This window comes from Trachypithecus francoisi, unplaced genomic scaffold, assembly GCF_009764315.1.
Source record: "Trachypithecus francoisi isolate TF-2019V2 unplaced genomic scaffold, Tfra_2.0 Lachesis_group15, whole genome shotgun sequence".
Lineage (NCBI taxonomy): Eukaryota > Metazoa > Chordata > Mammalia > Primates > Cercopithecidae > Trachypithecus > Trachypithecus francoisi.
Genome location: NW_022681460.1, coordinates 66,798,334 through 66,812,147, shown reverse-complemented (window position 1 = coordinate 66,812,147; position 13,814 = coordinate 66,798,334). Strand labels below are relative to the sequence as shown.

The 13,814-nt window shown below is 43.7% G+C and overlaps 1 protein-coding gene across 3 annotated transcripts in view; it reads left to right on the top strand.

Annotated features, from left to right (window-relative positions):
• Positions 1–13,814, top strand: part of UST (uronyl 2-sulfotransferase) — a 336,463-nt gene that overhangs the window by 122,950 nt on the left and 199,699 nt on the right. Inside the window, exon 1 of one of the 3 annotated variants that reach the window (XM_033235126.1) lies at positions 5,087–5,233. The exons of the other annotated variants lie outside the window; for them this stretch is intronic. Coding sequence (XP_033091017.1) covers positions 5,203–5,233 — 31 coding nt within the window. The 5' untranslated portion in view covers positions 5,087–5,202. Of the gene's footprint in view, positions 1–5,086; positions 5,234–13,814 lie in introns of those variants that run through there. 3 annotated transcript variants of the gene reach the window in all.

Sequence of the window (13,814 nt, the reverse complement as noted above, 5' to 3'; positions counted from 1 at the left end):
GATTTTAACCACTCCCCATTCCACACACCCCAGCCTTATGAGGTAAGTTTTATTCTTCCTGCTTTACCTGTGGGGAAACTTAAACTCAGAAACTGTAAGACCTTGCCAAGGTTACGTCCAATAAGTAGATCACTACCTTGGGCTGTTGGCTGCCACACTCACGTTCTTTCCCCTGCGTTCTTTCCCTTGTGCCTTCTGCTCATCTTTGGCAAGGAATTTCTGATGTTAAGGCACCTATTTGTTTGGCTTTGGTGTGTTTTTTTTTATTTGGTGTTATGTTTATCTAATCATTCAGAGTAACATATGGAGGTATGAGAATCCTTGTTTATCTTCTTATATTATATTATAGTTCTGTGAACCACAAAATTTCACCTAAATCCTATTAAAGCTGGCATGAAATAGAACTAGAGAGATGATAGGAAAAGGAGAGTGATGAATTTATTAAAGCTTACTTCCTTTTAATAGACACCATCAGGCTCATGTGTTAGATTGCTAGTTAATTTTGTGAGGATTACCTTTCCAAGTGACTTCAATAATTTCTGCTGCGCTATTAAAAACCTTTTATATTTGAAGGCCTAACAAAGAAGAAACTATGATCCTTTCCTTGTGTTACTTGAAAGTTTACAGGAAAGCATAATCCCAGATGGGATGGTTCTATCTGTCCCACAACATCTGCATAAGACTGACATTGGCATCAAACCCATTTCATCCACATACTTCCTAAATCAGCATCAGCGTTTATGAGCAACTCTTCAAGTCTCTTGTTCACATGCATATCATTTTAATGCAGTTTATTTGAAACATCCGGTAGAATGTTCCTCTTACCCATTTCCCTAAAGCATGAGAAGAATTGGCAAGTGACTAATCATTTCTCTGTCAAACATAGGACTGATCCATTTAAAATGTGAAAGACACAGTCATGACCAGCCACACCAGGCCATGGGCCAGAAACCCATCAAACAGGAGGCAGAGCTGGAAGCACAATTTTATTTTACCCATTTAAAATTATGTGTCCATTGACATCAACCTTCATGCACGTGACCCATAACCCAGCAAGAATTATTTCATTCATAGAAAGTCACCAAGGCCTACTTAGTCCTCACAGACTACTTCTATTGGATTCTGGGTTTACCTTTCCTACAGCTTCACAGTGGTAATGTTTCACACACACACACACATACACACACACACACACACACACACACGATGGCAGCAGGAAACCAGTCTACCCATTGCCTTGCTGTTCATACTGCCCTGGAGTGGGACTTGAACCCAGTCGGAACCCAGCTCTCACTCCACCCAGCCATATGACCTGGGCTCAGCTTCCTTTCCTGTGAAGGTCATATGGCTGAGTCTCAGTGCCCTCCTGACCCCTCGGGTTGATGGGCGGGCTGCCAAGATGATGCGTGATAACATTAAAGTTCTGCATACATGTAAACTCAGTTCAGATGTGCCCCAATCCCTTTGGCATCTTTGCAAGGACTTCCATTTGCCTCTTGAATGAGACTACCTCTTCTGATTTTGGTTTCAGGTCATAAACACATCTTTAACTTAGACTCGCCATCCAGCAATCCCCTGGGTATGCAGATGTCCTGCCCTCTTCCCAGTGCCACACCCCGCTGCAGGTGCATGGTGCCCTGGCCAGGTGTGCCTGCCCTTCTCTTGCTGTTACTGTCCCTCTTTTCTTCCAGATACAGCTGGGGAGACTCCCTTTACATGGAGCTGTCCCTGACTCACCACAGTGGAGTGCCGCATCATCCAGGCAGCCTCTCCCATTAACCCCAGGTGTCAGGAGGACACTGAGACTCTCACCCTTCATAGGAGGCATTTACTTCTCTTGGTTATTCACAGCGGCCTGTTCCCTCCTGACCTGGGGCCCAGTGCAGGCTGCCCACCATCTCCTGGGATGCTCTCACCCTCTCTTCTGCTCTTCCTGGAGTTCGGGGCCTCTGTTGTTCCTTCTCACATGCATCACTCTGTATTTACTCTTTGTAAGACTCATCACAATCAGAAATCAATATTTATTTTATCATCCTTTGTTTAATGTCTGTCACCTCTTTTTCTGCAGACTTCTGAGAGACAATACTATGGATTCAATGGCTGTGTCCCTCTGAAATCTATAAATTGAAGCCCTAACCCCCAGTATGATGATATTTGGAGGTGGGACCTATGGGAGGTGATTAGGTTTGAGGGTAGGGCCGCCATGATGGGATTGGGGCCTTATAAGGAAGAAGGAGACAGCAGAGCATTCTCTCTCTCTCTCTCTCTCTCTCTCTCTCTCTCTCTCTCTCTCTCTCTCTGTCTCTTTCTGTCATGTGACGACACAGTCAGGATGAGGGCTGTCACCAGAACTTGAGCATGTCGGCACCCTGAACTTAGACTTCCTGCCTCCAGAACTGTGAGAACTAAATGTTTGCTATTTAAGCCACCTAGTCACCTAGTCTGTGGCAATTTGTTAACAGCAGTGCAAACTAAGACTGTATCTCCAGGATCTAGCACAATGCCCAGCATAGAGATTTTCAGTAAATCTTAGATGGCTGCAGTAGTTACAGTCCTGCCCCTGATTTCTACCTGTCACCTGTCACACTGCCTTTATACTTTCCCAGACAGCTAGCATTTCACTCACATTGTTGCACAGGCCTGGTCTCCTATATGTTTGAGTTATTTACTGAAATTGATATTCACAAGTATTACTTCTTTACAACAAACATGCTAAAGCATGAACATCTACATTAGTGTAGTAACCTTGGGAGGCTGTAAACTGCCTGCAGCCACATGCAGGACACTTGGAGTATTGCTTTTGGAGATTGACTTCAATGCTTGAAGCTTTTAGGAAGGTTCTCTCAATGAGGATATATGTGTGTCCTTAGAGAAAGAATTTCATTGCATAAGAGAAATCCACTCTCTCCAATTCAAGTTTGGTGAGTAAGCTAAGTAATTAAGCTTGAAAATTGTTACTACTTAGGGTCAAAAATGGCAGGTAGTAAAGTTGTCATGCTGTGGAGTGAGCAAGCACCTGGGACTGTTCTTAACCTTCACTACTAACTAGCCATGTGTCTTAGCTGAATTACTTAACCTTTCATTGATTTGATTATTTCCTCTGTAACTTGAGGGGTGTGGTGTACTATATCTATGGTTATTTTTCTGTTTTGAAATTGTGTGTGTGTGTGTGTGCATGCACACACATGTGCACACTTGTGGGGCGGGTGAAATGTACTGACTGTGGTAACAAAGCTTGAGAGAAAATCAGGCTTAGCACCATGGCAGTTTGGTTGGATTAAAGCCTCTTTTCAAAGACAACACTCTTATTTGTTGATGTTCTATATATTTGTTAAGTAAAGCAATACATCAAAACTTTTCAAATCATGGAATACTTAAAAATGATAATATTTTGATGGTACACTGAAGTAAACTGGTGAGATGATGGTGTCTATATGAGGCTTGATGAAAACTTTCACCACATTTTATTATGTAATTATTAGTAAAACAAAATACAAAATATTAGGGAAGATATTAAATTTTGAAGTTGTAGGAAACCTCCAAATAAAAAATGTATCAGTTTATAATTGAATAGAGTGATGACCTCTCTTCAGATTTCCAACTTGAAATGCTTCATTCAGTTCTCAGATGAGCCTTTCGGATAAATGTTTCTTCACATTCTTGAGTCACCACTTACAAGAAATTTTGTTCATATAAAGAAGTGACAAAGAATAAAAAATAATTTTCACAACTGTTAACTTCCTATTGCTGCTGTAACAACTTACCATAAATGTAGTGGCTTAAAATAACACACAATAATTATCTTCCAGTTCGTCTGAACTGGGTTTTAATGGGCTGGATTGAGATGTCAGTAGGGCTGTGTTCCTTCTGGAGGCGCTAGGCAAGAATTTGTTTTCTTGCCTCTTCCAGTTCCTAGAAGCTGTCTGCATTCCCTGACTCATGGCCCTTTACTCCATCTGCAAAACACGTCACTCCAACGTCACATCTCCTCCTCCCACTCTGACCGTCTTGCCTGGCTCTGACATGGACACTGTGATTACACTGGTTCTCCCAAGTAATCTAGATCTTCCAGCATCCTGGAAGCTGCCTGCATTCTTTGACTCGTGGTCTCTTTTGCCACGTAAAGTAACAGACTCACAGGTTTTAGAGATAAGGACGAGGACAACTTTCGGGGAATCATTGTTCAGCTTATCACAACCACTCTTCAAAAATTCCCATCAACTGAAATTATATTTAAATAATCAAGCAGAGTTTCCTTTTCTGTTGCTGACAAATGTAATGCTGAAATTTCTTGCAATAATGTGAATGGATTTCTAATTCAAGATTACTTTTTATATCAAGTATTTCAAAGTAATGGTGACTCTGCAGAATGGGCACACCCTTGCAGAGTAGCCACCTTGTAGCTAACCGGGACCAGGAAAAGAACACATCAGCTAGAAGCAGACAGGAGATAGCCAGAGGCTCTGAGTGGCTGCGAGATGGGGGCCCCCGTCTCACTTGTCCCTCTCCAACCCATATTTTCACCCTGCTGAGTACTGTGCTGGCTCCTTGGGTTCCCAGGTGATGAGGCTCTTCAGCAGCCCTTTGTCCTCAATGGGCGAGCGACACTCTGCCTGAAGTACACGTCTAACTGGGGGGTGCTGGATGTTGCTCCCAGAGCTAAGACCCCACTCTGCTTAGGCCACCCCTGAGCAGCCCTAGACAGATCACCTCAAAGGGATGAAGATCTCACAAGCCTGCTGTGGCTCCCAGATGGGAATCTGAGCAATGCAGGGAATGTGTGGGTGTGCAACAGGGCTTCAGAGTCAGGCTGCTGGTGTCAAACCCAGGAGCTCCTGCTGATTAGCTGCCTGACGTGGTGCAGGTCACCTCACCTTCCTGAGCTGCTTTTATTGTAAACTGGGGTTCTTGCCTCCTAGGTTGCCATAGAATGAGGTCCGGAGAGTGCTTTGCACAGTGCTGAGAACAGCATCAGTGCTGACCACTGATGATGAGAATGAGGATGCTGCTATTTTCAGCCTTGTCTTGTTTTCTTTCTCCCAGGGTAGATTCTTAGTCATCTTCACCTTACCTGCACTGTAATCAAGGGTGTTTCGTGCAATAAGCGCATGATGGAAAGTGTCAATCCTTGTGGCAGCCACATGACATCTAGATAGAAGAGGACAGAAGAGGACCTACCCGGCTGCTGGTTAGAGGCTTGCCATGTGCAGGGCTGGGGCTGCTGCGTTAGCAGGTGCATTGGCTTTCCACAGGTGGGATCAGTTGACTGTAGCAATTACTTCAAATGGAATGAAACAAAAACCTTAAGTGATTCCATCTCTCTTTGGTACGCCATTTCTACCTGCATAAGATCATATAACATTATGATGAATTCCTGAGCTAATTTGGAAATTATACATATTTATATTTTGGTTGTTATTATGACAACAGTGCACTAATCATTTGATTCTGAAAGTAATTTCCTTCTACAAATTTACCCTTGACATCCTAAAATGTATATTCAGATTTAATGGAAAAAAAAGATGTGTTATAAAACAAGGCAGTGTTTTTGAGCCTGAAATAGTAAGGGAAGAGCATTCATTTGCTTTTAAGTTTAATTAGAAATGGAATGACTTTCTGAATCATAATTGATAGCATTTTAATTAGGATATTATTTTTCAGTGTCTGAAACGCTCATTTTTCACATTTAAGATCAAGAAAGTATTTTTGGGATATGTTTGCCTTTGTTAACCAGTTGGGTGAGCATTCAAGATTTTTTTAAGCAGATGTTTTTGTAAAAATATTTAAATATTGATTGCTAATAAAGCCATTTGTTTTAATTCAGTGGAAAATAATTTTATTGAGGCTTAAATAAAGCTGTGCCAGCAATTTTCCTTCCTCACAGTGTTTTGGGGCTGCGTTAGTTATAAACAGTGGAGCTGCTGGAGACAGTTATGCAGCACACAAACTCCTCATTGTCAGCAACGGCTGGAGTGTGCTGACAGCTACCTCTTAGAGAAATGCAACCCATGGTTTAATGGTGGAAAGTGTGGCATTAGCATAATTTGTTGGCAGGGACAAAGCTGGGGTTGCAGCATTGCCTTCAACAGTGACTGCTTCGTTAACAGTGTCTTACCAAGGCTCGGACTCCATGGGCGACATGCCGACACATGATCATGTCATAGGTAACCGGAATCCTGTGGGAAATGGCTGCTTCTGAATAAAAGGGAAATAATTTAAATTGCTTATGATTATGATTTGAAAAGGACCTGTGGAAGAAAGATTCTCAGAAGAATTGCTTGTGCTTGATCAAAATTGACACAGTGTCACGGCAACTTCTTTGACATTGACACTAATGCATATTATAGTTTCCATAAGGTGATCTAGAATTAAAACATTGTGTTCTTCAGAGACCAATTCAGACTAAAATAGATCTACTAATGCAAGGCTTCAGAGTCAAGAATAAATTATAGCCCCTGAGGTTCTGGAAATTCATTTGCACATTATAGTTCAGATAATTGGAAACAAAATTTTGTATATTTTAGAAGATACATCAAGACAGTATTGGAAAGTAATAGAAAATATCTAATAATTATTTTATATTAATATTCATCCTTTATACAATAAACTATTCCCTGACCTCAGGATTCCTTTTGATTTTGTGAATAATAAATAGAATTATAAAACTAAGTATAACTGGCTGGGCACGGTGGCTCATGCCTGTAATCCCAGCATTTTGGGACACTGAGGCAGGCGGATCACCTGAGGTCAGGGAGTTCAAGCCCAGCCTGGCCAACATAGTGAAACCCCATCTCTACTGAAAATACAAAAATTAGCTATATGTGGTGGCACGCATCTGGAGTCCCAGATACTCGGGAGGCTGAGGCAGGAGAACTGCTTGAATCTGGGAGGCGGAGTTTGCAGTGAGCCGAGATTGCACCGCTGCACTCACACTTTGGCGACAGAGCGAGACTCCGCCTCAAAAAAACAAACAAACAAGAAAACTAAATATGACTGATAAAATTTGGTAATATAAGATGAGGAAGTAACGACCATTTATTGAGCATTTACTATATCCTGGACAGGCAGCGTGATAAGTGCTGCACACATTTAATACATCTAATTTACATTTGATTTTAAATTTAAATTTACATTAAATATATGTGTTAAGCCGTTCTTGCATTGCTGTAAAAAAATACTGGAGACTAGGTAATTTATAAAGAAAGGAGGTTTAATTGGTTCGTGGTTCTGTAGGCTGTACAGAAAGTATAGTGCTGGCATCTGCTTCCGAGGAGGCCTCAGGAAGCTTACATGCATGGCAGAAGGCGAAGGAAAAGCAGGGGTCTCACAGGATGAGACAGGAGTGGAAACAAGAGAGAGAATGGGGGAGGTGCCACACACTTGTAAACAATCAGATCTCGCAAGAACTCATGACCACAAGGACAGCACCAAGCCATGAGGGATCCACCTTCATGACACAAACACCTCCCACCAGGCCCCACCTCCAACACTGAGGATTATATCTCAACATGAGACTTGGAGGGGACATCCAAAACTGTATCAATATATTTAATTATCTTACCTCTGTGACTTAATGTCCTCAAGTTGTAAATGGGGTCATTAAACATCAAGAAAATTAAGTGATATTTCCAAAGTCACTTGGCTAGTAGAGGGCAGGTCTGAGATCTGAACCCAGGTCATTTGATTCTGGAGCCTGCAGGATTGACTCTACAACCCCTGGGCCATGTTCTTTGTCACTAGTCAATTCTACTGAATCCATTAAGTGATTCCCCTGTGGCTCCTTTTCACCATCCCGCTTACATAAGCGTGATTGTGGCTATTTAAAATACACGGCACCCTGATCATTCATTTCATAGTCCTTCCTCTTGTCAACAATTCTAACAATTTCTTCTTTATTCGTTTTGTTGTTGTTGTTCTTTATTGGATTCACATGGGCATGGCATTGGGCTCCTCTGTGCTGACCACGTTTCCTTATCTCCTTTCCATCCCAGTCCTACAGCCTGAAAAGAGGGGGTGCCTTTCAGGGATGAGACCAGAGGGTATCTTTGCTTCAGATTTTCCAGAGCTCTCTTACTTTTGGATCCTGTGGGCCCGTGAAGTGTGTGGGGATCATGTATGAATGTGGGGGGTCATGTATGAGTGGGGGGGTTGTGTGTGAGTGGGGAGATCATGTTTGAGTGGGGGCGTCATGTATGAGTGCAGTGATCGTGTATGAGTGGGGGCGTCATGTATGAGGGGTCGTGTATGAGTACGGGGGTCGTGTATGAGTGCAGGGGGTCGTGTATGAGTGCGGGGGGTCGTGTATGAGTGTGGGGGGATTGTGTATGAGCACGGAAATCGTATATGAGTGCGGGGGGATCGTATATGAGTGCGGGGGAATCGTGTATGAGTGCGGGGATCGTGTGTGAGTGCGGGGAGATCATGTATGAGTGCGGGGGATCCTGTATGAGTGCGGGGATCGTGTATGAGTGCATGGAGGATGGTGTATGAGTGGGGGGATCGTGTATGAACGTGGGGGGAGGTCGTATATGAGTGTGAGGGGATCATGTATGAGTGCAGGGATCGTATATGAGTGCAGGGGATCGTGTATGAGTGCGGGGATTATGTATGAGTATGGGGATTATGTATGAGTGGGGGAGATCGTGTATGAGTGTGAGGGGATCATGTATGAGTGCGGGGGATCGTGTATGAGCGCGGGGGATCGTGTATGAGCGCGGGGGATCGTGTATGAGCGCAGGGGGTCGTGTGTGAGTGTGGGGGGATCCTGTATGAGTGCGGGAATCGTGTATGAGTGCGGGGATCGTGTATGAATGGGGGGCATCGTGTATGAGTGCGCGGATCGTGTATGAGTGCGGGGGATAGTGTATGAGTGCTGGGATCGTGTATGAGTTGGGGGATCCTATATGAGTGCGGGGGTGTCGTGTATGAGTGCAGGGATAGTGTATGAGTGCCTATGAGTGCGGGGGATCTTGTATGAGTATGGGGATTGTGTATGAATGTGGGGATTATGTATGGATGTGGAGATTATGTATGAGTGTGGGGATCATGTATGAGTGTCTCCAGGACTGACAGAATATCCCCTGGTGGTTTAAGTCAAGTGGGACCCAGAGAAACTCTGGACAGATAAGAGGGTGATGCTCTTAGTTCCTCTTTTTACCCATAAAACAAGCGGTTCAACAGAACAATACATTGTTTTCAGGAACAATATGTTCTGAAATTATAAGCTCTGAAATGTATTCTTGAAAAGATCTTTACGGCCCCAGAAAGGTTTAGGCTCCCATATGGTTCAGGGGATAAGCTCTATGCCTGGAGGTGCCCTGTTCCAGCCCACTCCCAGGCAACCCGTGAGCTAGGCCTGGCCCTTTCCAATTTCCTTGCATCCCCTTGGAGCAGGTGCTGACCAGAACTGCTTGATCACCATCCCCTGTCACAGGGAGTTCTGTGATCATCCACGCTCCATCAGCATTCTCTTTTGACAAGAAGCTTGTTTTGTATAATCTCCCACCAGAAATGATGGAGGTGGCCTGAGATGAAGATGAGCCTCAGTAAAATCTGTTAGGTTTTACTTCTGGAAAGTGGGATTCAGCCTGGATTATGAAGTACATGAATTTGTGTTTTGCAACTCAATGGCTCTCAACCTTGGCTAGACAGTAGAATTATGTGAGGAACTTTAAAAATACCAAATACCATGGACTTGTTCCAGAATAATTAAAGTCAGAATCGCTAAGGCTGGGCCCTGACAGCAACATTTCTTAAAAGCTGGCGAGTAGAATGTGCAGGGAGGGCTAAACCTTAAGTGAGAAGATGATGAGACAGTGAAGGCGGCTCTAGTACCGCTATTGCTACTTGTAGTAGTGCAGCTAGTGAACAGTTACTAGGTGCCTATCATGTGCTGATGTTGTTCTGAGCATTTTTCATAGAGCAAAAGTATTCTCATGCATTCCTTACAATAACCTGTCATCTTATTTCATTTTCACCGATGTGTACTTGGAAAACCTTGAGGAGGTACAGCAGTGTATTCAGAGTGGAATCCTGTCTGGGGCATTCTCTACTACAGAGGTGAAGTTTAACCTGTTTGTCTAGGTGCAAGATATCTGACTTTTATTGCTCAAGAAAAGGTCTTGCTCTGTGACCCAGGCTGGTATGCAGTGGCACGATCTCGGCTCACTGCAACCTCTGCCTCCCGGCTTCAAGTAATTCTCCCACCTCAGCCGCCCGAGTAGCTGGGATTGCAGGCACCCACCACCAGGCTCAGCTAAGTTTTGTATTTTTAGTGGAGATGGAGTTTCGCCATGTTGGCCTGGCTGGTGTCAAACTCCTGACCTCAGGTGATCCACCCACCTCGGCCTCTCAAAGGGCTGGGATTATAGGCATGAGCCACTGCGCCCCGCCAGATCTCTGACTTTTCATATCCATCGTCTTGTCATAGAAGACTTAGGTGGTCTTGGATGGCAAACATGCCTTGGTTCTGCCAGCTGAGACCTAGGTGTAATATGGTAAACAGTGATCTTCAGATTCTAAGTTATAAATCCTGGCCTCCTAATTCCTAGAATCAGACTTCACATGAGTTTCTTGAAATGCATCTTTGCTAAAAATAGTTTATAAAACTGCCAAAGTAGAGAGACCTTAATAACATACTGCCATGCAGAGACTCTGGTAGTACATACAAAGTCCTCCAAGTGTACCAACTAACTCCTGTGTACTTGGATTTAACACCTTTGCACCTTTCCGTGTGATCCCTCATGTTACATTTATAACCTCCCTGGGAGGGCTCCATCATGAAGGGCTAGATGGGTAAGGTGAAATTTAGATTGTGTTATAATTTAGCTGGTTGCAAAGTCTGAGATCACTTGCCTTCTAGTCAGGTCATTTAAAAAACATATTAGGCTGGGCGCAGTGGCTCACACCTATAATCCTCACACTTTGGGAGGCCAGGGTGGGCGGATCATGAGGTCAGGAGATCAGGGCCATCCTGGCTAACATGGTGAAACCCCGTCTCTACTAAAAATACAAAAAATTAGCTGGGCGTGGTGGTGGGCGCCTGTAGTCCCAGCTACTCAGGAGGCTGAGGCAGGAGAATGATTGAACTGGGGAGGCAGAGCTTGCAGTGAGTGGCGAGCCTGCCACTGTATTCCAGTCTGGGCGACAGAGCCAGACGCCGTCTCAAAAAACAAAAAGAAAAAGAAAGAAAGAAAAATTAAACCATTAGTGTAGTGTAGTTGGTTTTGGTGTATTCCTCTATCAATGTATGGACTCATGTAACCACCACCATCTGCAAGGTATAGAGCAGCAGCATGGAGTTCCCAGGGATGGAGTAGGGTGTCAAAGCCACCCTTTGTCTCCTCCACTTACCTGAGAGGCCTGGATAAGCTTAAGTTTCTCTAAGAGGTTAAGGTCTATGGCCAGCCCTCACTAGTGATTTCTTGGCAGTTAGGTTACAAACTCAGAAAGTTTGGCTGATGATAAGAATGGGAATGTGTGAAGTTTTTCCCCACTTGACAAGACACTGTAATTCATGATCCTCAATGGAGGGACTTGAGCCATGAAAACAAGGCTGGAATCAAAGCTCTAAAGGTATAGGTTACTTTCCAGAAAGAAATGAACTGATTTACCCATAGAGGCCTTTGAAAATAAGAATGTTCTGCCTGGCAGAGTGCTGAGCCTGGGGTGTCCTGGGTGGGTGTACACAGGACATGTGGAGGAGGGTGTCAGGAGCATGTTTGTCCTCTGTCTTGGTCCAGACCCTTGCCAGCCCACTTCTGCCTTTTCTTCCCTTCCCCGAATTTAGATCTTGAGCTCCATGCTCAAAGGCCTGGAGGGTTTGGGGCTGCCCTTCCATCCCCACAACTTAACACCCACCATAGACTCCTTGACAAGGCAAAGCAGCCAGAAGCTCCTTTGATCCCTGGGAGCCTCTCCAGGAAAGCTCATTTTGATAACAGCACTCATCCTTTGATCTCCACAGGGAGCAAGTTACCAACTTCATTTTTTAAAATTCTGACAGTTTTGTTGACTTTGCTCTCTGATGAAAGCGTAAAATCCTAGGATGAAAAGCTCTACCTAAATATCAAATAATAAAATAGTTATACGCTAGAAGAAGAGAAACTTGCTGTCTCCAGCTAAATAAATACCTTGTATCTATGCAACTTTGCTTTTCCCCTTTCTATACCTCTCTTGTCAGGGCAAAGCATTTAGAGACTCTGAGTTCTAAGAAACCGTGGGAGCACAGTAATCTGCTGGTGAGATAACAGGGCCCACGGTCCAGGTGCCAACACTGAGGACCCCCGTTCCTTTCTCTGCACAGAAAGAAGCACTAAAGAGAGTTGTCTCATTTCTGGTTGGGCACGGTGGCTCACACCTGCAATTCTAGCACTTTGGGAGGTCGAGGTGGGTGGATCACCTGAGGTCAGGAGTTTGAGACCATCCTGGCCAACATGGTGAAACCCCGTCACTACTAAAAATACAAAAATTAGCTGGGCGTGGTGGAGGGTGCCTGTAATGCCGGGTACTCGGGAGGCTAAGGCAGGAGAATCTCTTGAACTTGGAAGGCGGAGGTTGCAGTGAGCCGAGATTGCGCCGTTACCCTCCAGCCTGGGCAATGAGCAAAACTCCATCTCAAAAAAAAGAAAAAAAAAAGAGAGAGAGAGTTGTCTCATTTCTGTGATGTGACATCTGATTATGAAAGTCTTCTATACTGAAGGCGTGGGGGAGGAGGAAGGTAGAAGGATGGAAAGGCAAGAAAGAAGAAAGGGGAAAGATAAGAAAATGACTAATTGTATTAGAATATTTTTGCATTTTATGGAGCTGGAGGTATCAACAGTAGTCAGCCTGTATGGGTTTGAATTCTGCTGTTTGTTTACTGGCGATGTGGGTAAGATGCTTAACTAATATTACCTTGAGGGGTGCTTGTGAGGATGAGATAAAATGATCTTTATAAAGTGCCTGCCAAGTAGTAAACACTCAATAAAGGTTGTTATACAATCCAGTGGCAAAAAATAGGATTTTCATTTCTTACTTGGTTTCTAGGTCCTTCTACAGAATAGGAGGAGCTCTGTAAATACTGACTGAATATGTAGATGAGAGAATGCCTAATGAGGAGGTGGAGAACTAGTGCAGCCCACATTGCCCACATCTCTTGTTACCATGCTTAGGAGCTTCTGTCATGCGTGTCAGCGCGTCTCAATTTTGAGGTAATGCTTAACTCTACCAGGGAAAGAATTTAGTGTAGACCTAACTGTTAAGATAGCTACGAAGCCAGTGTCCTTAAAACCAAAGTCATTGAATAGAAAAGAGATAGGATTGACCATTTGGCTCTGATACACTGTTCTCTTAGTTTCAGTATTTCTCACATTTAGAACTAACAAAGAATTTAACTGTTGAGTCAAAAGTTTGCCATAGGACTTAGACCAATACCATGTGGAAGGTAGTAAGAAGGATTGTCTAGAAGGAAGTGTGAGATGCAGTTAGACATCCAAACTGAGGAGCTAAGGAGTTAATGGGTACCCAAGCTTGGAGTTTGATGAAACAATCAGGCATATAAATTGTTCTTTTTAGGAGTTTTTAGGAACATCAGTTCTTATGGAAACATTGAGTATTCTACACATCTATGTAGAAGCTTTATGGACTGGACTTCCTGTTTCCACTAAGGTTGAATAGACAATGACAGTAACAACAATCCCAATACTTAACTTTTACCAAGGGCTTACTTGGTGCTTGATCCTGACTTAGGTGCTCTGTATGCATTATTCTACTTAATCCCACACCATGTATGTCTATGACGTGGATACCAACATTCTCTTCATTTACACAAAAAG